The sequence below is a fragment of the Anguilla anguilla genome, chromosome 7 (genome assembly GCF_013347855.1).
Source record: "Anguilla anguilla isolate fAngAng1 chromosome 7, fAngAng1.pri, whole genome shotgun sequence".
NCBI lineage: Eukaryota > Metazoa > Chordata > Actinopteri > Anguilliformes > Anguillidae > Anguilla > Anguilla anguilla.
The window spans coordinates 21,480,450-21,508,218 of record NC_049207.1 but is presented as its reverse complement, the minus strand read 5'-3'; the positions used below and the strand labels follow the sequence as shown (position 1 = coordinate 21,508,218).

The following is a 27,769-nucleotide window of genomic DNA, read 5'->3' as shown; positions in this document are numbered from 1 at the left end:
ATGCACAGCAGATTTATGTGGTACTATTAATATTTACATATACATGTATATTCTCATTTACAAACGCCACAGGCATATGACTACTGGAAGAGTTCCATATATACCATCATATACAATTTTATTCACAATAAATTGAAAATATACAGAAAGCTGGGCTCTCATTGATGCTGTGTGCGCATACATTATCCAATGTATCTTATTTTGTAACAACTTTGTCATTTCTGAGGAATCTTAACCAGAGCAGCAAGTACTATTACAGTGCCAAATACTCAAACAAATTATGGGTTTAAATAACTTTTTAAAAACATATATCCACGTTTTTATTGTTTTATGCAACACCTCCATTTGAAAATAAAGCGCCAAGATTTATCCCTTTTCACTGGACAAAATCTTAGTTTAGTAAATGTATATGTCTTAAGTGCCACAAGATGGCGATCTTACAGTTGCATATGAGGACTGCTCCGTAAAACAGCCAAAAAACATGCCCAGGTTATTTAGAAATTGTCTATCCCTCAATAAAGCATTAAACCATTACGTTCCTTCGTCATACAGTTATGATAATACAGCGTTAACAGTCATAAATGCATACAAATACTTTGTCATATGCCCATTAAAATAATTAGTTTCTGTAACGCATGTATTCAAAGATATTTAATTTAAAGATCACAAGCTCTTAAGAAACTTTCTGACCCCAACCATAAAAGTATTCTGTTCAGCGTCGCGTAAATGTAAGTCTGCAAATGTAAGGTTGTAGGCTACATTAACATTGTTGGTGATATAGTCTACCTCATATAGCTACGAAACCGCACACATTACATTACATTACATTACAGGCATTTAGCAGACGCTCTTATCCAGAGCGACTTACACACACACGCTTACATACTTAAAATATGATATGACGAACAAACTACACAAAAGATGACCAACATTTTACAGCAATAGGCTACATGAAGGCCGTGCATCTGTGCAGTTAAAGTGAAAATACAGCCACAATTCTGAATTCTGCTCGTAATAATTCGGTTTTCCTGTGTGTCTCTGCTTCAACAAAAATAAAATAGTTTAAATTAAAAATTGAGTTCAGATGTAATTTCCCACAATTCGTGACACTAGCAATGACCATTCAATTCATTTGGTATTGAAAAGACACTGAAACTACATTGACAGAATTCTGTCGCGCTCAACTGCTTATAGTGCACTGAATAAGCCTCAATGAATGAGGCGTTCAAACCCCTATTGAGTGAGTTGTTTTGGAGAGGCGGCGTTTTCCCCACCTGCCATGTAGAGTCCTTTATTGTCCAGAATAGCGCTCTCAACAGCGTCTTATAGCGCTGCACTCGGGACTGTGTAGCTACAAATTCCGGGACCGCTTCAAAGCACCGGGAGGAAACTACGGGCTTTGTGTTGTTAGTGATTGACGTGAGAATTTGGAAGGGAGAAAAAAAAGTTTTACCGGACTGCCGCACCAGTTTTCATTTAGAGCGGGGGGACAAGAAAGTCCGAAAGATTCCTCTAACAAAAGAGGTTTCCCACCGCTGAATAATAATATATTTAAACGTATGAAGTAGTCTACCGTTTAAATAATGTAAAAGATTGCGCAAGGGACGACTGAACCACATCGAATTCTTAGCCGGGATAAGACGAAATGGACGTCACATGGAACAACTCTTTTAATCCCCAGAAGATATGGATTTGAGATTTGTGCAATCTATATTGAGCACGATTGTCGTTGAAGTCATGAAATTCAGATAGGCTGGGATGTTTAAGAATGTTTAACATTGGCACGAATGGAGGAACCTTCGGATCCTTTTCTAAGAACTTGGAAGATTTTGATTCAATACGGAGTGTACTCCTGTACAGGTCAGTACAAGCTGGTAGGCTAAATTTGTTCATGTGCTTTTTGTGTCTGTAACCCAAGATGAAAATATGTCACTTAATCTTAGTCAATGTAGAACGAGGCAAGATGTAGCTTATACCTGTCATGCCATTATTAAGACGGCCCTGCACTTTGTCATTCGAATGCACACTGAATGCCTTTGCGGATTTAAAGACCTCGTGCGTGGTCTGAGAAGTAAAAAAGAAAAAAAAAAAAGAAAGGAAAAAGAACCCAACTTCTTATTTTAAAAAAAAATGGTGTGAAACCTACGTGATTCCTACACAATTTCACAAGATGATGAACTTTCCATGATATTGCTAATGAAATAGTTTAACAGTGCACTGTAGCATAAACTTTTGTCTTGGCCTATACATGATATATGTTAACCTATTATAGGCTATAGGCTACAAGTCTATAAACGTATTATATTTTTTTGTGTGATTTATATATAGCCTAATATATTCAATTTCATATTTTCAGATATTTGTATATTTTTTCGTATTTATTTCTGAAAAACAGTTTCATCTTCATTGCCTAATTGCTTACCATAAGATGCAAGTGTACCTACAATAAAAAACATAACAAGATAAATTGATCAATTAAAACTATAAGCCAGGAATAGTGTTATTATTATCAGCACAATATTTTCAATAAGCCATATCTTAAAAAAAAAGAAAAAAAAAAGAATTGGCCTTTTTAGGCTAGCATAGTAGGCTACTACTACTAGCCTACTACAACTAATAATATCATAATAGGCCTAATAATAATAATAATAATAATAATAATATTGTTATATCTAGTATTATGATTATTATTGACGCAGTCGGCAACAAAATAATTACCTGTTATCACTATCGTTGTCATAACTAATCGTATAGGACTACCTACTTCTGGTCCTTAAAATGAGGCAACTCAAGTTTCTGTTGTCAGGGCAGACGTAGGTAGTTACAAAGTTAGTTGTTTGCGATCCACTCTGCGAACTGAAAGCTTCAATGTTGTCAGGGCAACTACAAGACCAGCCAATCATATTAATACTATTCACGTCACATGGTACAAGGGAAAAACCCGTATGTTCGCAACATGGCGAAATGTTGTCAATGTGTAAGCTATGGTAACAGATAAACCTCATTGAAGAAAACTGACTGTCGGGTTGCGTAAATTTAAATAAAAGTATGACCTCCAAGGACGTCCACATACCCCACGACAGTCCCGTATGCATTTCCGCCAAGCATGCGAACAACGATGAGGATGAGGGTGATGATAGCGATACGGGGTCTACGGGATCTGCATCAAGTTACAGCGAGTCCGACTACTCTGAGTAAGAAAAAATGCTTGCTGATAGTTTCATTTTTATGGAAACTTGAAAGAACTGTTATAGTTTCTATTTCTTCTTACATTGAATACTAAGTAAATTCAGAGTAAGCGAATGCCAGATCGCATTTTGTTGTTTGAAATAACTATGAATATGAGGTTTGTGTGCAGACTGTCGGTTTTAGTTTGGGTAGCCTATTTACAACCGTATCGGGTGATCCGTGTAGGAATTGCAGCCCTTTTAATACATAGTGGCCCCATTTTAGGGTAGCAAAAGTTATTGGTCAATTATGCTGCTCATGCTGTTTCTTAGCCTGCTGCGTCTTGCATCATTAGTTGGTCCACAAGAAGGCTAAGGGAAAGTCCAGTACTAGTGCTAGTGCAGCAATTATTCACGAGGCTGAAAAATCAAAATAAATTAATCAGCGACATGGCCAAAACATTGGGTGTGGCAAAATCTACTGTTTTCTTAATAGAAAGAAAAAAACCATTTAAAATGTTGAGCAGTTCAAGAACTCACCAGGATGTGGGCATGGATGTGTCAAAGACTAAAATAAAGACTACACCAGTATAATCAGAGGTTTCGCCACGAGATGCAAACCACTGGTAAGCCTCAAGGACAGAATGGCCAGTTTAGAGTTTGCTAAAAAAAGTATGTTAAAAACTGTAGAGTCCTGGCACAGATGAGACCAGTTTAAGTGGTACCAAAGTGATGGAAAGATGAAAGTGTGGAGAAAGAAAGGAACTGCTCATGATCAAAGCACTCCCCATCATCTATGCAACATGGTGGGGTGTAGTGTTATGGCTTGGACTTGTATGACGACCACTGGAACTGGCTTATTTGTCTTCATTAATGATTTGACTGCTGACCGCAGCAAGATGAATTCTAAGGCGTATAGAAATATCTTACCCGCTCCGTTCCAACCACATGCTTCAAAACTCATTGGGCGCTGCTTTACCTTGCAGCAGGACAATGACCCCATACATACTGCTAAAGCTACCAAGGAGTTTTTCTGGGCCAAAAGGTGGAATGTTTTTGACTGGCCTAGATAATCACCAGTCCTGAATCCATTTGAACATGTGTTTCACACACTGAAGAAAAGAAACGCCCCAGAAACAAACAGGAACGGAAGATGGCTGCAGTACAGGCCTGGCTAAGCATCACCAGAGAAGAGACCCAGCGTTTGGTGATGTCTGTGGACCTCAAACTTCAGGCAGTCATCGAATGCAAAGAATTTTCCACCAAATACTGAATAATTATATATTATGTTAATTTGTCCAATTACTTTTGCTCCTTAAATTTGGGGGACTATGTATTTTAAGGGCTATAAATTCCCTCAGATTAAAGCTCAGTTCTGTATATATATTTGCCAAGCCCATGCAATTCAGGCTAAGCTTTGAGTGCTGACTCCAATGTCAGCATACAGGAGTTTAACTAATGCCATGGTTAACTTTAAGTGCCAGTGAGGTTATTTGATCGAAACCATTTATGTCTTTAATGATTAACAGAGTCGGCTAATTTTGGCTGACAGCTGCAGGTAATTCAAGTTAAAAGTCTCTGTAGTTTCAGTAGCTTCTGTGCTGACCAATGAAGACAGTTTATTAGAACTGTGGAGAATGCAGGTGAATCAGTTTAATTCAGTTTAGGCCTCCTGTATCTGGCATGTGCCTCAAAAATAGTTTTCTTGCTGTTTTTCAACAAAGATTTTGAGTCCACTGGTCTACTTCCTGCCCTTTAAAATTTACATTATAGTTTGTCTATATGTCCTGCTGTAGGTTAATGCCTTGCCAGATACTGTGAGCGCAAAGTTGTCAGAGGATTCTCTGTCCATTCGTATGACACTGCAGCAGACACATCACTATGCTGTGCTGAGTAGGAAGTTGAAACATAACCAAATCAGTGTCAGTATCTTGTGCCTGCACGAAGCCCTCCTCCCTGCTATACAATTAGCCTGTGTCAGTAGACTGCACAGGAAAAACATGATTTGTTTGACACATTACAGGGTATGTGCACTGGCTGCAGAAATTGAATGCAGGACAAAGTATACTTTGGAAAAGTATATGGGAAAATGAAAAGCTTTTGGTCACGCTACATTTGTCAGACATGCAAGACAGGTACCATTTGTTATATGAACTGCATATGTTTTGTTCTTAGTGTATTTACTTGTTAAAAGTAGTGGCTGGTCTTGATTTTCAAACTGAATAGGAAAATTTAAGGCACTGCTCGGTGTTGGCTATTTCTTTATGCCTTCGTTCCAGCCTGTCACATTGTGAACAGGAATTAGCGTCATTAGCATGTGAACCTATGAGCATCTCTTCACTTATGCAATAGGTTTATCTGTCATCAGATGTAGGCTATTAGCCTGACATTAGGGTTCTTAAGAAGGAGAGTTACTGTAGGACAGTATGAAAAGGGAGCCCTTCTATTCTGTACTCCAACCTCCTTTTTTCAACGATTTAGAAGATTTCTGTTTCCAATTTGGAAACTTAACCTTCATAAATAATTATATGCCGTTCACCATCTTCAGAAAATTTATGGATGTGGTTTCCAAGAGTCTACCGCAGGGGTGGTGCGGCTTAATTTAGAGAAACAAAAATGCCTGGCTCAATAGTTGGTTTTCTTTTTTGCAAAGTTAGAACATTTTATTTTGAAGGGTGTGTGGGTTTCTCTCTCTCTTTCTGTTTTATCCCTCAAAAATAATGCCTCCATTTTTTATGTGGGCTCATACTGCTTGTTTTTATTTCTTTAAATGCCGCATGAACTGGAATTGAACAGAAACCCAAGAAAAGAAAGGCCAAATGTTAATGAAATTCTTTTTTATGACTTGTAACTATAAACCATTTCATGACTTCATCAAATGAAATTCCATTGTAGGTCGTAAACCTTTGCACCTTTATATTAAGGCATTAAATCCAGCTTTCATGTGGATCCCTTTATTGCTGTGTTCATGGATAGGTTTAAATTGCTTTCTGTTGTACCTTTTTCACATTCTTAAAATATTTATACTGGCTTCTTAATCATAAATTGTTTTTAGTTTGAAACCATGGGTGATTTGACTTGACGTCCAAATGGAACTTAGTACCCTGTGGGCCTCCCAATTCTGGAAAGCCCAACTCTACATTAGGGGCATGGTCAGTTGAGGCAACAGTGGGATGAGCGTAGTGTCATAAATGGGAATTCCAAATTGGGGAGCCATGTGGATGAAACTAGGTAAATGTATTATAATTCAGAGTAGTTGGTGTGTACTCCATTAAGGCTCAATTCCTTGGTCACCCCTGTCTCCTCTCGTCTCTCTGCATGACAGTGACCTTGAGCCTGAATGGCTGGATGATGTCCAGAAGAATGGTGAGCTATTTTACCTGGAGCTCAGCGAGGGCGAAGAAGAGGCGGCATTGGCCCACGCCAGTGCAATGCAGGGGCTCCCCACCAATCACGTGCGCTTCAGCGACAAAGAGGCGGAGGTCATCACGGATGGAGGGAAACAAAAGGAAAAGAGCAAGACTGCACCCAAGTTGAAGAGGCTGGCCAAGATCCTGAGGAAGAAGCGTCCATCGCAGCGGCGAGCAAAAGGGAACGGAGGTGTGGGGTTGGGGGGTGGCGCCCACCCCACCTCCATCCTAAAGAACCAGGTGGGACAGCGCCAGGGGGTGGTGGTCCAGCAGCGGCAGCTCAAAGAGGTGTACGTGTACCTGAACCCCAAAAGGATGGGGAGCTGCTCACCCCCCCTGGAGAGGGGCGGCCTGCTGGAGGCGCTGGTGGGTGTGGTGCACCGCCCCTCCTGGGGGACGGGAGAGGGAGGGGGTGTGGGTCAGAAGGAGGAGCGGCTCACCATCCATGGCCTGGTGCCCAACAGCCCTGCCATCAAGTGTGCCCAGATCCTGATTGGTGAGTCGGGAGTCACATTTCCACATACCCAAATTCTGATTGGTCAGGCAGATGTCACAGAACTGTTGTGCACTATCCATATATACAATATCTATAAACAGCTATTCAGTATTATTTTACTGAGATATATATTTTTTAAAACCTTGAAGCTGGTTGTTGAACTCTTGTACTATTCATTATTATTGCTGATATGTAAAGATTATGTTGAGGTTGCTATTATTAGATGTTCATGCAGGCCCTGCCAAGAAGATCTATATATTTATTTTGTAAAAACCTTTGACAGAGTTTTTTTGGCTATGGGATGTCTAAACCATTTCAGCCCATTGCAGCATTCTAATTCAAAATGTTGTGTGCTGGGAGTGATGGCTGGCATTCTTCTTTGCTTGTTATTGCCCATTATCTGTTGTCACATCTGGAAGTTTCCAGGCCATGAAGGCATCTAACTGAAGAATACTTAGAGCAGTTGTCTGAGGAGACCAAAGGAATGGCAACAGAATTACACCGCAATGAAAAAGAATGCACATAAGTTAGCAGTTAGACTGCCTTTCAAGGAACAGGCATCCATGCTAGAACAATTACCCTGGTTAAATATCTAAAATAACTAGGGAAAGATCTTAGAGAGGGAGATAGGTATTCACATGTTATTCGCACACCCACAGGTCAAGTTTCTGTTTTTGTTGTGACGTTGAAGAAACAAAAACATTTTCTAAATCATGCATTTTTGGAAAAAGTGCACCATATAATTTAATTAATGTATTAAATTGTATGGTGAAACTAATACTGTTGTGTAGTGAAGACTAATTCTCTCCCTTTGCATACACTTTGTACCAATGTGGCTGGTTGCCATAGTCAGCACTGTGTGTTTTTTTTCTCTGCGTTTTTTGTGTGCAGAATAGATTAGCTTTTTGCTGAATGTGCTGTACTAGGGGACTGACTCAACGTTCTTGTCCTCACAGGTGATGTTCTTGTTGCTGTTGACGATGTGGATGTGACATCAGAGAACATCGAGAGAGTGCTTTCCTGTATCCCCGGTCCAATGCAGGTATGTGTGTGATCCGTTGGTCTGGTACCGGAAGCATTTGTCGGTTCATTCGATTACTAAGCCAATGAGAGGTGTTTTGCTGATATGACACTGAAGAAAATGCAACTTCTGTACCTGAACCCTTACATGCGTTTTTTATACTTTTCTTTAAAGTAAAAAAAAATAATAATCAGGCTCAGGAGTAGTTTTTGATGAACACCAATGAATGAGATTCAACCATTAAAGTTCAATGTGGTCGAAAAATGTTTTGTTCCAAAAATCACTTGCACAGCCCATATAATTTTTATCCAGAGTGCTCGCCAATTGGTTGCAGAAAGGAATGGGCAAAGCCAGGACTGAACAAAGTTGAGGTTCAGGATGTTTACAAATTGAGGAGAAGAAAAAGGCAGAAACTGTACAAAAAATAAATAACGGGGTGAAATTGAGCATGAAAGACGTGTGTGTGATCAAACAAATACAGCTGCTTCGTGATGAGAACTACGGGAGTTGGCCATTATTTTGCTGCTTTTTTTCCTTTCTTTCTTAATTTTAATTAGAAAGAAATAATTTATCACGTACATTTCACAAAGTTGCAAATATACTTGTCGACTGAAATTATCCTTATTGCATTTCAAGACCGGAGTGTGTCCAGTCATTGAAAACGGTTGTCGGACATGAATTTGTTTTTGCCATTGGTGGTTTGCAGTTTTGATTTGTGCTGCATCAGCCTTCAACAATTCAGCGTAGAAGGACAGGGTGATGTCAGACAACCATGGGAATCCACAGATTTTACTAAAAAAATGAAAATGTCACAAATGTGTCAACGGTATGCATTTTTTCTGAGAATTATGCTGGTTCATTCCTCAGTTCTGCCCACAAGTAATCCTTTTAGCCGCATTTTGCAACGAAAACACGCTCTCTGACTACAGTGCGGTGGCTAAATTGGCCGTTCTCCCAACCGAATGTTCTGCAGCTTAATAAGTGCCTTTGTGTACCGTTTGAGTTCGTTTCCATTCCTCACCATGAAAATGCACGTGGGCACTTCACCGTTTGCAAATATTCCAGCTGTGTTTTGCATGATCTGTGATGCTATTCGTTCTCATTCACTTTGAGCTTTTTCAGACACGGACAGCTAGACCTTTCTTTCTCTGGCTATTCTGTGCCGATGGGGCGACAATGTTTGTTGATTTGCAAATTTGAGTGTGCTGGAATTGTAGACCTCGTGCACCTGAGAAGCTGTTTCTCTATGACTTTCACACCTCCTCCAGTGACTGGTGTGGCTGACGGTATGTAATATGTTTTCAGCGAAAGCTGTTATAGCTGTACAGAGCCTTTGCTCTCAGGATTTGCTAAAGTGCATGTTAATGTGGAAAATGGACCTGTTTGGTTCAAAAAACAAGCTTGACTGGGACGCGGTTTGACCTACAAGCTCTGGCAAATGGCAGAACCCACTTGAGGACATATGAACGATCTTCATTAAGGCCGTCATTCGAGGGCGCTTGTGCCAGATTTTCTCATTGTTCCGAGATGTCTTCAAAATATAGTCCCTTCTTGACTTTTTCACTTAGCACCATGGTTTACTTATATCTGCAAACTTTGCTTCCCCGTGACCAATTGGCAGGGAATTCCAGGCTAACACTCTTAATTTTAACGCTCTGTCCCTTTAAGTAGCAGAAGTGCGATGGTAAACGAGACAAGGACTAAATGAAGCACACTGGCTGAGTTTGCACAAGCTCGAGCCTTAACAAAGCGAGTGCCAGATGGGAGGAAAATAAAAGCTGCCGCTTCATGGTTGCGCTCTAAATCTGCAGAGACAGCTCAGCACAAAGCTGTTTCCCCCTTCCACCCAATTAATCAATTAACCCCACCTCGGCAGGTACTAATTAATTTAATTTGTAATTATGGTGCCTGAGCTACATGTATTTAAAGCCTGTGAAGGTTGTGTGGAAATATGCATATATTTTTAGTGCTTTTATGTGGTTCTGGGGCCTCTCTTTTCACAGAATGAAAATTCCCTATAGTTCCCCTTTGGACTTAAAACACATTTAGTAGCTACCAATCATCACCTTTTCTCTGGGGTGAAATGGTGGTCGGTGTCCGAATGATACCTTTGATGTTTTTTTTTATTCTGTTTTCTTTTTTTGAAGACACGTCCACATTCGCTTTCCGTCTCCTGCGAGAAGTAAACGAGCAAAAGAGAGAGTAAAAGAAGGAATTCTAAAATTACAGTGCTGCCAGGAGTGATCCAGTTTGCGGCGGGGAGAAGTTGGACTGTGACGGTAGAGTCTGGAAACCACAGGAAGAGAGCCATTACGCTGTGGCGCTGTCAGTGCTGCTGATTAGAAGATGCAACCAGATAGCAAATTACACTGGGGAAAGCGCAGGACTGGACGAAAATGGACTTTCGCCCTCTGTGCGTGCAGTCCGTCTGCTTTTCGACGGAGAGAATTCTAACCTGTCAGGTTTTTAAATGTCTGTTGTTCTGCGTGCTGTTGTACACTGTGTTCACAGAGACCCGCGCAGGCATCATGGTCACTCAGCTGCTGCTTTGTGGCGGGTTCTCCTTTTGGAAGCTCCACGTAAGCCTGGATGCCGTGCAGACTGGGTTGGGAGCTCGATTTTTGGCATCGGGGCTGGGCCCGCGTAGCGAGTTTGCCCCTTGCGCGAGGGCGTCAGTTTGACCAAAGGAATTGTGGGCGTTTTTGGAAGCGCTTGGCGCTGACTGTGTGTAACCGAGGGACCCGCTGTTTAGCAGGGTAGTGTGCAGTTTGCTATCGAATCCAAACCATTGTGTGTATTACAGAGATTACTCCTCTACGGCCACAAATATAAGCTTTTGGAAATATTCAGCCTTTGTTAATAAGTTCAGAAGAACATTTAAAGTCTATCCAGGATGCTTTAGCCTCTTCACGCAGATCTGGCCAACCCTGTTCTAATTATGTAGCGTTCTATTTAAGGCTTTATAACTCCAGATGTGAGCATCACAGAGGCTTGGAAAATGACTTGAATTAAGCAAGACACTTGTACCATTTAAATACTAACTTAGTTTAGTTTATTTTCATAATTTAGGTACCAATGAAGTGCCACAAATGCAAAGAAATCTAGACAAAATTACAAAAATGAAGTTGTTCTCCTTTAGTTTACATTACATTCATATGGCAGACGCTTTTATCCAAAGCGACGTACAAAAAAGTGCATTTCATGGTCGTAGACAACTGCTGAACACGGGTTCAGTAAGATACAATTACTTATTTTGTACAGCTATTTCTAGTCGAGAACAATGAACACTATTCTGGTCTAACATCTGCAAAGCCAACTAGGCAGAAGAATAAGCTACATAGTTTGCAATGAAATACTGAGAGTCACAAATGTAAAATGGGTAAAACTATACATTTCCTGGATCATAAACAAGTGTGCAACATTTGTGTGTTTCACAAATGCTGCTATTTATAATCAGTCAGAGGGAAATTTTACATTCATCAGCAAACAGTAAATTTGAATTTGAATTTGAATTAATTTGAAGGACTTTCCATGCCCATGGAGACACTAATACCTTACAGTCCACCTTATGTACAATAAAACGATAATATTCCACCATCAGGAAAATGTTCTAGCTTCATGGAAAAGCGGTGCATCAAGCATAATGCATGACTGAGCCACCTACAAACACTTCCACTACAGCGTGTGAAATCCCATCTGAGCTGCTGGTCTCACCCTCAGCTGTGCACCAGACTGATCCCAAAGCACTGTCCGCTATGTGAAATATGTTTAATTTTCCAAACCCAGCAGTTTTAACTGTTAACACATTCATTTGACATCCGGCACTCTGAATACTGAGCACAAGTGCATCAACAGTTAAAACACCTCACTTGTTCAACATGTAAAATATATTTATTTGATTTAATTTGGTCATTATTATCAAAGATATCAATTATCAATTAAATTGCCAAATTCATTGATAGGCAGGGCAAACTTGGTTTAACCTTTATCCAAGCAGCCAATGAAATATTCACGTTTAATCTAAAGACGAGCTTCAACTACCTTAAAACAATTAACAGGTATACAGGCATGGTTACAGGCATGGACAGTCACACAAGAAATGAATGAAAGACAACTTGTTTTTCCGAAAGTGCAGTGCAAATCCAGTTTTAATGATTGAGCATTTCTTAAAACCTCTCAGATATATACAAGTTATTAATTGGTAAGCCTATTTTAAGTCATTCTTTTTATACATCATGTAATTAGATAAACTTATCAGTTATTCATTTTTGATTGATTAATGAACACAGAATTAATAACTGCGCAAAATGTGTATCTCTCATCTGACCTGATGACGTAACTGTGTTTGAACACATGGTAAAATTAAATTTTTATGCATACACTGACGCAAAATGTACTCATTAGCACACCCACACGCTCACATGAAAATGATCATTTTAAATTTCATCTCCGTATACATTGGCTAAAATACATTGATGATGCCATCTTAAGTATTTCAACCTTGTACAGGATTGAGATATTCTCTTTTTTTTTTTTTACAGATTGATTTTTCCTCCTGCTCTCTCCATTTCCTCTGTCTTTAGTGGGGTTATGATGCTCGCAGCATCCCCAGGGGAGCCGTCTCTGTTTTGACTGTGTCCACTGCGCAGTAAAGGCTGTAATCGTGTGACACAGGAAGTCAGCGGCGGAGAGCAGCAGCTGTTAAACCCTTTCTAGTAGCGGGCCGTCCTTGGCCTCCGCCACCATTGGGCCCAGGCGCGCCAGCCCTGCGTCGACCGAGAGTCGCTCGCTGCGGTTCTCTGCGGTTTGCTGCGGTTTCCTCCAAGAATGCGACGACTGTACAGGAAGAGAGACAGAACACAAGAAAACACGCTAAACTATTCTAAAGAGCCGCTGAAATGTCCGCTGTTTGTGCTTGTGTTGGTGGGAACCATTTAGAGAACAAGCTATACTTGGCTCTCAGGCTTCTTTTAAGTGTGTGAGTAGATTCAGCTGCACCCAAGACATATAGACCACACCACAACATAAAAAGCAGTTTCTGGAGATTTTTTTTTTTGGTCAGTTAAACTTATTTATGCCAGAACGTTTCTCTGCTTAGTTGCTCTGGTAGAATCCTGGGCTGTTTCTCAATAGTTCACCCTTGTGGATTTGTGATAAGCTGTGTACACAATCAGAGCAGTTCACCCAGCTTGAAAAGCTCCCTGGAATTAGTCTTTGAATGTGTTTGGTTGGATGTGCCAAGACCACACTAGCTCACACTGTAAGGTTGGATTTGGAGCGGGGCCCGGGTCGGTTTTTTATTGGCTGGCTGGTGGAAGACCCTCCTGATCGGTGCTCTGTGGTCAGAAGACCTCATCAGAATGGCTGATCCCAGCACAGCATGAAAATTACAGTATGTCCTCCTAGCCTCTTTGACAAGCCATGTTTATTATTATTATTATTATCATTATTATTATTATCATTATTATTTGTAGTAGTAGTATATTAGTAATAATAATATTAAAGTTATTGTTGTTAATATAAGTATTATTGTTACTATCTTTATGAGGAAGTCAAAGCTGTTTTGCAAGTGAGATAGTGGTTTATCTGTGTGTGAATACCGATTCAGGCAGCAGCATTCCATAACCATATGGAAGACAGTGGTGTGAAAATTTTGTCCGATGCTGTTTTATTTTTCAATGACAGCATATTTATTTTAATATGAATTTATCAGAATAATATGAATTTATCATACTGTTTTTTGTGTATTCGTATTTGGATTATTTTAGTCATTTTTAAAATCCCAGTCTGGAGTCTGTTTCCTTCATTAAATTGTCATCTTGTTTTCTAACTGAAAGATGAGAAGTCTGAGGTAACTGCGTTATTGATGACTGAGTCAGACTCGCACAGGGCTTTAACAATCCTTGGATTTAAAATGAGGAATGCACTGCATCAAATTGCAAAATAGAATTTAAAAATGCCACTATTGTGTCTCTCCATATTTTTCTAACTCCAAATACACTATGTACCGTAGTGGTTTGCTGGGCTGTGATAGGTGGAGATCGTGTCATATGTGAGTTTATCATTATGTTGGTTGGTGGATGGGGCAGTAACGGATCGAGCTGGCTGTGCGGTATCGTACAGAAATAATGTTACCCTTCAAACCGCATCTGGTTTCTGTTTCTAATTCACCCACAATTAATGTCAAGAAGGGCCTCTAGGATGTGCCATGTGTTGACGGTGCATTTCAGTCCAGACTTTGCGTGCGTGTGTGTGTGTGAGAGAGAGAGAGAAAGGGAGAGTGTGTGTATGTGTGTGTCTCTCTATCTGTATGTCTGTCTGTGTGTGTGTGTGTGTGTGTGTGTGAGAGTGAGTGTGAATGTCTGTATGTGTGTGTGTGAGAGAGAGAGAGTACTTGACCATCTTTGAGCTGAGCTTGCTGAAAACTTGTGGTTCTCTGACAGAAACGCTATTTTCACTCACCCTTGCCTTCTGTGCCTTCTCCCCTCATTGCTGCTGCATGCCACATATCTGTTCATTTTTCCCCCTTTGTGGTGAGCCAACAAATTTATCAAAACAGAGCACAAAAGCCTTATGAGTGTACAGTGGAGTCAAAACATACATGAACGGCAGACCTAAATGTCATGGTAGTTTAATCCTGCGTTTGTGCTGGCCACATCAGAGGTGAAAGCCACAAGCTGGAATACCAGGATTATCTTGGTTTCATCCATCATCTGCGCTGTGAGGTCAGGAGGCAAGCCTAATTTGCATAATTACAGTGTTTTTAAGGGGGAAGCTGGGTCATTTTCTGCATTTAGGAGAGCCACTTGGCCTAAATATGTATGGAAAACATAGCTTGGGTTCACATCAATGTCACATTTACATTTCACATTATTTCTGTAAAATTCCACAAAAAAATCTATGTACCTCATATTGTACCTCATTGTTTCTCCTTTTGTTATTTTTATTTGCTTGTGCTGTTGCTTTTTGTTTCCATTCGTTGCCTGTTGCAAATGGAATATCCCATTCGTAATCATGTTTGTGAGAGAAAATAAAAATAAAGTAAATATTAATACACAGAGCTGCACTAATGTGGCAAGGACCCCTGGGGTGTCCAAGACCTGGCCTGACACATGCTGTCTGCTGGAACTCAGCATTTAACTGACCAATTAAAGCAGTCAATTACATAGTTAACTCACCTCACCTGGGCGTAAATTGGTTGTTGATTTTGAGGCTGACACCTGATTTACACCCGGAGCGTTTGGTACGTGGCGTCCGCTTACTTTTGGCGCCCATGCGAGTGGTTTTCAGCTTTTACACTAGCCACGGTTTGGCATGGAGCTTGTCTGGTGTACAAGTCCTAATTACATCGGTCCTGGTGTAAATCAGTCTTAAAACAGCATGACCTGCAGATCTTCTATTCTGTGGTTCTGCCTTCTGTGGTTTGGGCTGCAGGCAAAAGAAAGAGTTCAGATGGTGCTGACAGTCTGCATTCCTCATCAACTCTCCATGTTTTCTTTTCCGTATGTTTTTATGTGCCTTTAGATAAGATAGACTTTATTGAACCCTGTGGGGTAATTTTTCCTCTGCATTTGACCCATTCTAGTTACTTAGCTGCAATGGGCAGCCACAGTGCAGCACCCAGGGACCAGTTCTGAGGCCAGTGCCTTGGTCAAGGGCAATGGGCGGAGTATTCATGAACTTAAATGCATGTCTTTTGGTGTGGGAGGAAACCCATGTGAACATGGGGAGAACATGCAAACTCCACACAGAGAGGATCCAGCCCGGCACCTCCTTCTTGCGAGGCAACAGTGCTAGCCACTTTGCCAGTCAGTCCACCTGTCAATCAATCATTCAATCATGCAATCATTTTATCACTCAGGTGAAGCTGACGCTGGAGACGGGCTCTCCGGGGGAGGGTCCCACCGCCGTCCCCCCCAGCGGCAGGCCCTCCCCTCCCGTCAGTCAGCTGGTGAAGCTGCTGTGGGGGGAGGACGCGGTGGAGCTGCAGATGTCCATCAGCCACATCCCTCACATCGTCATGTACCTCACCCTCAAACTGGACTCGGAGCCCTCCAGAGAAGACGTACGTCAGCCTTCTTCCTTCTTCTGCTTCTTCCTGCTTGCTTCTTTTGGCCTGTTAAGCGTAGTGCTCTGTGTGTCACGTGAGGCAGATTTAGGGGAAGGTCTGGAGTAAGTCTGGAGTGGGAGGGGGCCTGTACAGTGTGATATTATACTTGGGGGATGAATAAAATATCATTGCATTGTTCTGTACTGGTACAATGTAATATTGCTTTATTCAACCCCCAAGGGGCAGTTTCATTTTGGCCTGGAAGAGAGTGTACAAATGCATTCACCCTTCACGGCATAAAATTCAACAAATGGTATTGTGAAATTGCCTGCCTCGGTCGAGAGAACCACAAAGTGGTTCATATCACTTGTGCGGTTAATAATTCCAATGCCACCTTTAGAAAGCTAATATCTGTATGATACACAAAGGTGAAATTTCCAGGCTTCTGTGTATATATGAATACATGTATAAGTATATGCATTATGTGCAAGCGATTATAATGATGAAAATTAACGGGGAAGATGTTCTTCAGGGCAGTATGTTGTGCTGCATTTCTGTTAGTATTTAATCGGCCACCTGTTAGCTCACCCTACTCCGCCAGGTGTAATTATTTTAAAGGTTTTTAAAATGGCTTGGCCCAAGGAGCTCACGGGGCTTTTCTTACAGGGCTTTTCTTAGCTGGTATTTTTCTCTGTGATGTGAGGTTGACTGGGGGAGGGGGGGGGCAGAGCTTGAATTGCAGGTGAAAAGTTTCGTTACTAGGAGTTTTTGACAAAGTGCAGGGGATTTGGAGAACGACCAGCTTGGAAAGCCTCCAAGGTTACAGTATATTTATAACTCAGGTTTATTAAAAGGAACCAATAGAAAGAAGGAAAAATAAACCTTTTGAATAATTTAGTGCGAGGTAATGCATTTCCATTAGCTAGGGGCAAACCTGTAGGTAAAGGAGTAGAAAATAATTGCATGCTATTCATTTCATTGTGGCCAATGAATGTATTAATGTTTCAAAAGCATTCTACTTTTGGATGCAGATCAGTTCACCTCTTGTCAGGGCATTGAAATGCCTTTGAATTAGTGCTACACTGTTGCTTCATTTCCAGCGGAGTGGGCTGCCACAACTTCTTTTCCCAGGCACGGGTTAGAGACAGGCATTTAAACGCTTCCCCCATGCTGATTTAATTCCTCTGTTAGTGCAAATCATGTTTTAATTAACCTTATTCATTCTTCCCGCTCATTCGTTTTCTTTTCCCAGATTAGAAACTCTTAGGTTATAGACCACGGAAGGCTGGCCAAAGCCACATTCTAAAAGCGGCCTTCAACAGAAGTTTTCATTTTCAAATGACAGCTTTTGTTTCCATTATCTAGTTAAGTGTGGTTTTAGTCAATAAGGTGTGTTGTATAAAAAGGCTTTAGCATTTATTTGGAACCATGTTGTGTGTAACCATGTGTAGACAATATAGCTACAGGCGGGTAACAAATTAAAGGGAACACCAACATAAAGTGTCTTAGTAAGGTGTTGGGCCTCCATAAGCTGCCAAAACGGCTTCAATGCACCTTGGCATAGATTCTACAAGTCTCCGGAAGTCTATTGGAGGGATGGAAAACATTCTTCCAAATGATATTCCCTCATTTGGTGTTTTGATGATCGTGGTGGCGTGCGCATCGGTCCAAAATCTCCCATAGGTGTTCAATTAGTGACCCCTCGTGCTTTGTGGATGGGGGCATTGTCATTCTGGAAGAGACGACTTCCATCAGGATAAAAACGTTTTATCATAGGGCACGGTGATCAATCAGTATAGCTTTGTATTGATTTGCAGTGATCCTTCCCTCTAAGGGGAGAAGTGGGCCCAAACCATGCCAGGAAAATGCCCCCCAACAGCAAAACAGAGCCATTGGACTCCCTCACTGTAGGGGTCAAGCATTCAGGCCTGTACCGTTCTCTTGTTCTATGTCACCCATGCACTCGCCCACTTGTCGAGAATATGGTAAAGGATGATTCATCTGACCATGTTACTTCAGTCACTGTTCCTATTGAAACACTATTGAAACCTTTCTCTTCCTCTATCTTTCTTTCTGTCTCTATTGCTCATCACTGTATTGGCTCTCTTTTTCTGTCTCCCTCCTCTGTCCCACTGTTTCTATGTCTCCCACTCTCTCTTTTTCCTTCTATTTCTGTCTTTCCCACCATTCTGCCCCTCTCCCTTCCTCCCTGCAGCAGGAGATTCTGTACCAGTACCCCGTGACTGAGGCCTCCATCCAGCTGAAGGGGGTGAGGGGCATATTCCTCACTTTGTGTGACATGCTGGAGAGCGTCACAGGGGGGCAGATCGTCAGGTAGGCATGCGGCAGGGACACGAGTCTGCGCATCACTCTGAGGTTTCAGCCTCAAGGGGGCCTGAGTGGCTACTGTCAATCGTAGCTTCTCAAACTCGGTCTGGAGGGCTGCTGTTCAGCAGACTCTGAACCTCTTTATTCAACCTATCAGGATAATGGGGGGAGTGGTTAAATTGTCAGTACTTAACTCATATAAGCTCTGAGTGAGTTCCTGTGTAGAACTAGAACTGGGGCCTCTGCCATGTGTCCCATTTATTCAGTATAATTCACAGACATTTACTCACTGTTTCACTTATAGTCATTTGGTACTGGAATACTCTTTGTTGCAGTTGCCCCAGGCATTGGGGCTGCTTTTTACAGTGGTATGGTTTGTGGGCGTGAGCTGTCTTGATGATGTACATCTTTCTTCACATTTATCCATCTTTCTTTTTCTTTCTCCATCTTTCTCCATCCTCAGTTCCTCGCTGCTGCTCAGTAAACATCTGGTCCATGTGGGCTACTGGAAGGAAGGAGACAATCTTCTGGTGCTTGGTCTTCCTGCAGAAAGGTGATGTAGATGTGACTGGCCATGTGCTACAGCTTAAATGTACCAACAGGATAAGAACATGATTGTTCAAAAAAGTAAAATGCAGTCCCCGTGTTTTGTCTTGTTTCAGAGTTTTTAGTTTTGGTGTACTATTGCCTTCCAGAGTTCCGCTCTTGCATCTGAAAACCGTAATTGGGGGTGTGGTCCGGACTTTGAGAGTGATGTACGGTTCCCTGGACAGGTTAGTTTTGCTCCTTTAATCATTGCAGTAGGAGAGTAACTACATTTGTTCCGTGGATTGCATAGAGTTTGGGACTTGGCTACTCATGGGTTCATGGCAAAGCTTATTGCATCTAACCTCAAAAAACTTTTTCAGCTCAGCAGACACAGCAAGGATGTATTGTATACACCTCTATATTTTACAGTAACAGGCCTGGTAATTACCCTGCAGAAGGGCTTGACAGGGGTGCCCCCTACTTGAGATTGGAACTAGTCACCATTTTGTTGTCCTTTGATCTGTAACTGTTTCTCTACACAGGTATATACTTGCTTATCTCTAAGTTGCAGGCAAATGGCACAATTTATACAGCTGCGATTTAATTCAGAATAGCCCTAGGAAAATCGCTGATGCCTTCCATAATGCGGAACTTTACTACAATGTGCAAAGTTAGCAAACAGCTACCTTTGCATATTACAGCGCCTCAGGTATTTATCTGTATGGTTCCTGTGAAGTCTGCATTTCTGCTGAACAGCAGCGAAGCTGGGATTTAGGGTTCCAAAGCCCTCACCCACAGTCAGGTCTGGCGCTCTGAGGACATCTGCCCCCACCTTTCTCCACAGGGCGTTCTGTGACCCGGACAACGGTGTGAGGCTGGACCACTTCTTCTGCCTGCTCTTCCAGCAGCTGATCCAGCCCTCCAGACTGAGTGACAGCCCTGGAGCCCCGCCCCCCGACGTATCCAACACGCTCTTCCTGGACGGGCTGCCCGCCGTTCGCTGGCTGACCCTCCCCCCAGAAATCAAGGTGACGGCTCTGCAGCCCCCCCCCCCCCCCACGACCCATTGCTTTATTGTCTGGGTTTACATAAGAGTGCAGGACTGGATAGAAGGCTTTTTTGTATCAATAACATCACAACAAAGTATAACAAATAACAAAGTACAGAGGTCTTCAAATAGTTTGCCTTCTTTGGGTTTTGCTTTAGAGTGGGATTTACATTTAGAATTTTATAGATTTTTTTGGGGAGATTTTTGAAGTTTTATTTTACTTAGCATGAAAGAGGAAAACATCTTTATCTAAATTTAAAATGAATGCGTGGGGGCTATTTTTTTTATTTTAACTCCTGGGAATGTTTTTTTTTTTTCTGTGAACACAAAACTTCACGTGGTGCTGCCACCTACTGTTTGATTGCTAAAGCTTTGAAACAACTATAGGATGCATTTCTTCAATAGGACCACATGACTATGCAGAGTTGTTCAACATCACTGATTATAGCCCTCATCGAAGAGGGCACATGGGAACGTGAGAAACAGAAGCGGACCCCCTGAGTCATACGTTTTCAAAAGCATTCACTTCCACTTCCGTGAATGCAAACAGTAACCATGCTGTGTGCAACTATAGTTTGGAATGTCTTGTGGATAAAACTGATTATCTTTTGTGTGTACAGTCTAATAGTTGTACAATACTTGACTGCTGTGCCATTCTATTGGGGAAATGGCAGCTGTGTCACTATGGCAGCGCAGTCAACTGTGTTATTAGTCTTTACAGTGTTCTAATTCATTTGTTCTCATAGGTGGAAATTGACACTGTTCTGTCTGATTTTGAGTCGTCTGATTTTGGAGAAATGGTAAGTATAAGCATCCCAGGTTGTGTCTTTGTACTGTAAGTACCACCATGATTTTAGTCTTTTAGCCAGATGGAGAATTGCTGGCATTTCTGCCTTTATGGCCTGTATCTTCTGTAGGTGACATTGACATGTTTTCCAGTCCTCTGCTTTTTAAAATGGCAAATTAAAGCATCAGAGTTAATTTTAATGAACCATGGCCCTGGCATTCACGCTACACAGTAGCTGCGCTTGGTTAAGTTTCAGGAAAAAGTGAAGTTGTTTAGGCATGACAAAGAAGGAGGGGAGGGATGGCTCCGTGGAGAGTCGTCACTGAATAATTAATGTCCGCCATTCTGTGAGAAATAATTAAGACGTGAAGATGTCAGCCGCTCCAGCCTTCACTGGGACACTGGGGGCTAAATGCCTGGCTCATGCAGGCCAATCAGGCTAATGGCCCTCAGCTCTAACCGCACTGTCCCCGCCCCTCCCCCTCCCCTCCCCCAACCCCCGTTCACAGTCGGAGGACTTCTTTGGCATGCGCCGGCTGTACGTCACGCTGGGCTCCTGTCTGTTCTACAAGGTGAGTCTCACACCTGTCGCACGCCTGTCCCACCTGCGGCCGCGCCCTGACGTCATGGAAACCGAACGCTTCCCTGGAGACGCACAAAGGAGCGACACGGGGCGAGTCCTTCAGGCTGACCGTGGACAGAACGAGACAGAACATGGCGCCTTTCATTCCCTAATTGCGGATGAGTGGCGAACAACTTCAACTGAAACATTCATGAAGTGTGCAGAGGAGAGGGTGGGGGGAATGGGGTGCTTGGTGTGCTTTGTGTGGTTAGAATCAAGGTGTAGCATGGAGGTCAGTCAGAGGTCACAAAAGGCTTACAGAGCACTGAACATTATTTTCTGTCAGTGACTTTTGGATTACTTTATTCTGTCAGTATTAAAATGACAGATCCCTATGATGATCCCTATCTGACAGAATCACTACCGAAATGAATGATGCTTATTAAATACTAATCAACATGAAATTCAATATAGGAGTTCCAATTTATCAATTTATATAAGCTTATTACATACTAGACTGTATGAAAACCAATATGAGTTCCAATTTCTCAATGTACGTAAAACAGACTGAAAATATTAGATACATCAATCATTGTGACCTTGCCATTTGCTGCACAAACAAAATACATCGATAATATCTTACGTTTTACAAATAGCCAGAAATTGATACATTTTGTAATGTATACTATTTGCCGTTTTACAAGTGTTTCAATTTAGCTTCATTTGCTCCATATTTTCTTTTACTTTGACATATGTAACAGGATTTAAAGCGTTACATTTGGCTGTGTTCATTTACTGCGGATTTGGCTCAGTTTTCATTTTGCTCATTTGAAACCCTGCTTGCAGCAAGTGTAAAAGTACATCTTCTCTGTAATTTAAACGCAGTCCCTGTAATTTAAGAGTGGAAGTTAAAAATCGACTGAAGGACGACTGAAGTTTTATTTGATTCAGGATGTGATTTTTATGGTTCAGGAACGTTTCCCAGTTTCCTCTACTCATAAAAACAGAACGTGTAAACACTCAGGGACTGTCTGGGACAGACACACACTGTCTGTGTCTCTGCACTTATCGCGTTTCAGGGATACCTGATAGCCAACCACCTGCCGAAGGAGGACCTGCTGGACGTCTCCCTGTACTGCCAGCACTACTGCCTGCTGCCCCTGGCCTCTGAGCAGCGCATCGGTCAGCTGGTCATCTGGAGGGAGGTGTTCCCCCAGCGCCGCTCCCAGCCCGCCCCCAAACCCGCGGGGTGGGGCTACTGCGAGCCCCAGGGCCGCTATTTCCTCCTCATCGTGGGACTGGTAGGACCTTCTCCACCCCCTCTCCCCTTCCCCAGCCACCCAATCAAATCTCCACTCTTAACTTGGCTTTAGAAAAAAATGTGAATGTTTTATAGCACAGTAATAGGACAGAATGGTCTGGTCCTGAAGCAGGCCCTGTTGCTTATAAATGACTACAAAGGGAAGAAAGTTCAGAGGACCTCTCTGGAGAGCCAAATTGAAAATAAACAAGCGTGCATGAGCTTTTAAGCACAAAATGGAATACATCCCTGTCTCAGTATTAAATTAGTGAGAGGGCAAACAAGACGGGACCTCACCTATGCATCTTAGCAGCGTTAATTCATGAATTCCTCCCCCCCCTCCCCTGCTGTTGTGTTATTGCTGTCTGAATAACACACATTCCTATCAGATTAATTCCGCTGCCAGATGCACAGGTTCAGGGCTCTGTGATACATGCTTCTGGCGGTTACAGGGCTGGAGTGCGGGGTTCTGTTGCCTTGACGGCAGACCGTGAAATGCTTTGTATCAAATAGCAAAGTGTCCGTCTAAGTGTCTGTTTGTCCGCCTTGTTCTGTTGTCTCTCTTGGCAGAGGCACTTCATGCAGTGTGTGTTGCTGGAGGCGGGGGGCTGCGCCGCCCCCGCCGTGGGGGTCCAGGGGCCGGACTGCGTGTATGTGGACCAGGTGAAAGCCACCCTCCTGCAGCTGGAGGGACTAGACGGGGGCATCGAGGAGCGTCTGGCCACGCCCCCCGCCCCCTGCCTCTCCTGCGCCGACTGGTTCCTCCCCTCGGGCCGCGACCGCCTGGACAGCATCGCCAGCTCGCCCGTCTTCAGCAAGCTGGCGGGCGCCGGCAAGGCGCCCTCGCCCTCGGGGAGGCGGAGCCTGTTCGGGGAGGCCGCCTCCTCCCTCCGCGGCCGCCGGCCCAGCCCCCAGCGGAGCCTGTCGGACAGCGGCAGCGAGGGCCAGGCGGACGGGCTGTCCTTCGGCCCGGGGCTCAGCCCCCACACCACGCCCGACCCGGCCAGGAAGCTGGGGGGGCGCCGGGATTCGCTGGGCTCCGGGGGCTCGGATGGCAGCGGGGGCAGCGGGAGCCTCTTCAAGGTGCCGCGTCCCCCTCCTCACACTTTCTGATTCCTGCTTCCTATTTGTGTAGCTCTCAGTTGACCCCGTTACATCACAGATGGGCTGGTCCTGTTCTCAAGTGTCAAAGGCCACCTTATTTCCTGTTCTTTGTAAAGGCGCTTTATGTGTCTTGTGGAGCGGGGTTGCCATGACAACGCAGCTACACAGACACATTTCTTTTTGTCCACATATTTTGTGTTGTCACGCACAGTAGATGGTAATAAAATTCAGCTATTTTACTGCATCCTTCCTTGTCTGAGATACTAGACCTTTAAGACGTTACGCTTGTTGGTAGTCCTACCTATTCCACTGTATCCTGAAAGCAGTGTAACTTGACAGATCAAAGTTGAGGGCAATAAATCTGCAGAATCTGTAAGCTTGTTCGCAGTGATGATCTGTGTTTAGGGCAGATGGCTCCTTTCCGGTGCTGACCTGACTGGTTGCTTTGTGTTTGAATAGATCCCCAGAAAGAAGCACCCCAACCCGTTCTACCTGGGGACCCTGAAGAAGAGTCTGACGGAGAGAGAGACAGAGGACATGTACAATACCATGAAGTCAGTGAGACACCTCTCCAAACTGTTTGAGCCTGTAGCCTTCTGGTTATACATCCCCTTCACTACCCTCAAAACCAGACTGGAACCCATGACATGTTGCCGATGTTAATTTTTCAGGGGCGTTTTGGCTGTTTCACAGTTTGCAGTCTCTGTTTGCTTCTTGGATTAACGCTAATTCAGAGTAAACACCTATTCCAGTCCAAGCAGTTTTAAACTTCAGTGGGTGTGCCATGCATCCTGTCCTTGAAGACCATGTGGTCACACCTCCCCACCCCCAGTCTGCTGCTCAGATAATTTTGTGCCCTCTCATGACACCTCCCCCCCCCTGCAGGCTGACGTCGGGGGCGGAGAACACGCTCTTCCACTACGTGTGCATGGAGACGGTGCAGGGCATCTTCATCGCCCCCACGCACAGGGAGGTGTCCCAGCTCAGCGGCTCCATCCACCCCCAGCTCATCCGCAACTTCCACCACTGCTGCCTGTCCATCCGAGCTGCCTTTCAGCAGAGCCTGCCGCCCAGGGTGAGCACTGAGCACACACACACACACACACACCACACACACACACACACACACACGTACACACACACATTTGCATGCATGCACACATGCACATACGCACGCTCGCACACACACACACACATTCACGTGCATGCACACACGCACACACAAACACACGCAAGCCTGTGTATGTTTACTGCATCAAAGGAAGATGCAGACTGTAGTGCATAGCTGTGACATTAGTCAGGACTCCCATTACTCTCTCTGTGTATGGGAGCAGAGTGACTCCGAGCAGCAGATCAGGGATGCCAGTATGACAGCTGTATGAGCTGTGTCAGTACTGCAGGGCTCAGTCCAGACAGCATGCTGTGAGCTTACAGCACACTTGTAACAACGGCCTGTTTTCATGCTAATGCCCCTATTGGCCCTAAACTAGATTTACTCATCAGTTAGGCAGTTACACTGCTAGTGGTGTGTGTGTGTGTGTGTGTCTGAGATCCATACCGTGCCGTGGGTACAGTCCTCTCTGGGGTCTGTTTGTGTTCAGGAGAGGAGAGGTGTGGACAGGCCTCAGGGAACCAGGGGGCTGGGCCCGGTGAAGGAGCACGGCGTTCTGTTCCAGTGCAAGCCCGAGAACTGGACGGACCAGAAAAAGCCCGCCCCCACCATGACCTACTGGGTCATCGGGTACGTGCATCTGCGGCAATAACAACAAAAATAATGTCACCTGTAATTTGTGGCCTGGAGTTCTGTGGGGTAATAACTGTTGACTTGAACTGTCGAGCGCTGTTGTTTTTGGGAGAGCTCCCAGTTTAGCAGAAGTTTGGGATGGGGGGGGGGGGAGTGTTTCTTTACAGGAGTAACCTGTGTGAGAGACGTTGCAGCTGTTTCTGGAATCATTGCAGCTGGGATGGATCTGTCTGGGGGAAAATATTAACGGCTGGGTAGAAAGAAAAGGCAGATTGCAAACAGCTGTGCCTCAGCCATTATGAATGCAGTAAGGGGCCATTTTATGCATTATGTCTATTTACAGACATACATTCATATGATTATTAGTTTCATATTTGGCAGGATTGATGTGCAGATTGACATACTAGCGAGAATAGTACAAGAACAAGCCCAGAGTGTACAATGATCTAAAAGGCAGAAGTATGGCAATCCAACCCTAATTGCAGCAGGACAAGGGAAATATATTTTCCGATTCATTTTAAAACCCCTTTTGTTGTTTGTGTCTCAGACGGATGCTTCTAGAACCTGTCCCTCAGGAATTCTACGTGTGCTTCCATGATTCCGTAGCCGAGGTGCCTGTGGAGATGGCCTTCAGGCTGTCTTTTGGATTGGCCCTGTGAGGAGGACGCTTCTGACAGGTCGTCTGCGGACCAATTTCTGAAGACAGTAATCCTACCTACCAGTAATAGTTCCTGCAGCCACAGAAGCCAGGCCTTGTCCTCAAGGTTTCCAATTTCACTTGATGCGACCGTGTGGAGTCACTGATTGACTTGGAAATAAATCCACCTCAGCCATTAACTGATCGTAACATACAAAAGTAGAATGACTGCAGGCTCTCAAGGCGAAGGTTTTTCCACAGCTTACCGGCAGTATTTGGCAGATTCTCTTTCATTGGAATGGCAGGTTGCTTTCCTCATCTCGCTGGCTTCTGATTGGCTCAGATGTAGCTCTGCTCGTCTGGGAGATGTATGTGTGTGTGGAACTGAAACCAAACTGGAAGGTGCCTGACCACACTGAAAACGTGTTCTTTCCTGCTTTGCCCTTGGCTTGGCAGCCGCCTTAAATCATTCCGATTCTGTTTTATGGAAAAAAAGGAAAATTGTTTTATATGCTATATTTAAAGATGTACAGTATTTTGTGAAAAATGTATATATTTTTGCCTTTTGTATGACATTGAATCCTTTGTAAATGGCACATCGCGGCCAGTATAAATAAATGCAGAGGCGGTAGTTTATTTCTAATGCATTCTTAATGTACCCTGGGCAGAACATTCTGAACACCATGAAATAACACCAAGATGCATTATTTTTGAAAGCCATGCAGAAGAGTGTCAGCATTTCAGGTAACACAGTTTCCTCTGTTCATGTCCTTGCCTTTGCCAACTTAAAAATATGGTTGGATTCCTAAAATATTAAATATAATAAACTAAACTATGGCAGTTGGATTTCTTTCCAGGTGTAATTGAAAAACCTCAAGTTTCAAACCCATGACCTGTGTGGTCTCCAGAACTCAAACTCCTATATCTCACCAAACAGGAACATTCAACTCCAAGTCCTGTGGGCCGTGTGTCTGCAGATTATGTGCTCCAACCACACACTACACTACCAGATTTCATCAATTATTTGACCTCCCTAGTCCAGGAAGTTAGCTCATTGTTGAAATCAGGGGCTCAATCCAATTGCCTATTTTATCCGTCCTCGTCTCCAAGGTCCTTGCCTGACCCAGAAATCAATTGAGGTCTGCCATCTTCAAGGACGTTCCAGCCCGTCTAATGATCCTTGAAGGAGCGAGGAGCATGGAGGTTGCCAAAAGATGCTTGAGCAAGGACATACGAGTGAATGCTTTGCCAAAGTATTTTATTTGATAGGGACACTGCACATTAATTTATGCAGAAGTACCAGTTATCCAGGGAGGTTAGCTTTCATCTGTCTGTGGACTGTGGGAGGACACTGGAGCACCCAGAGGAAAACAAGAAAAAGTTGTTTAAAGAGTCACTTTGCAGTTCCAAATTTAATGTACATGGGGGGGGGATTAAAAGCACATTGGAATTTCAAAGTGACTCTTTTTAAATAACTTTTTTTGGAGAGGGACCTCATCATCTTTTGTTGTCATTTGAGAACCAAATGCAATGCACCAACGGATCATTTTTTTAACCCGATAAAGTGGAAGAGCACGATGGTCCATC

At 43.3% G+C, this 27,769-nt stretch overlaps 1 protein-coding gene across 2 annotated transcripts; it reads left to right on the top strand.

Moving 5' to 3' along the window:
* Positions 1–1,171: 1,171 nt before the first annotated feature.
* Positions 1,172–27,026, top strand: intu (inturned planar cell polarity protein). 2 transcript variants are annotated; one of them, XM_035426726.1, is made up of 16 exons: positions 1,172–1,860; positions 6,493–7,073; positions 8,030–8,115; positions 15,956–16,159; positions 18,360–18,478; positions 18,936–19,025; positions 19,168–19,245; positions 19,845–20,028; positions 20,795–20,848; positions 21,345–21,407; positions 22,477–22,698; positions 23,268–23,780; positions 24,261–24,355; positions 24,687–24,876; positions 25,403–25,542; positions 26,093–27,026. In XM_035426726.1, exons 1-16 carry the CDS (start codon positions 1,769–1,771, stop codon positions 26,202–26,204), a joined length of 2,823 nt encoding a protein of 940 aa, XP_035282617.1. In that variant the 5' UTR covers positions 1,172–1,768; the 3' UTR covers positions 26,205–27,026. The 2 variants fall into 2 exon arrangements, with proteins under 2 accessions (XP_035282617.1, XP_035282616.1); XM_035426725.1 differs by lacking the exon at positions 1,172–1,860 and adding an exon at positions 2,698–3,194.
* The last annotated feature ends 743 nt before the right edge of the window (positions 27,027–27,769 follow it).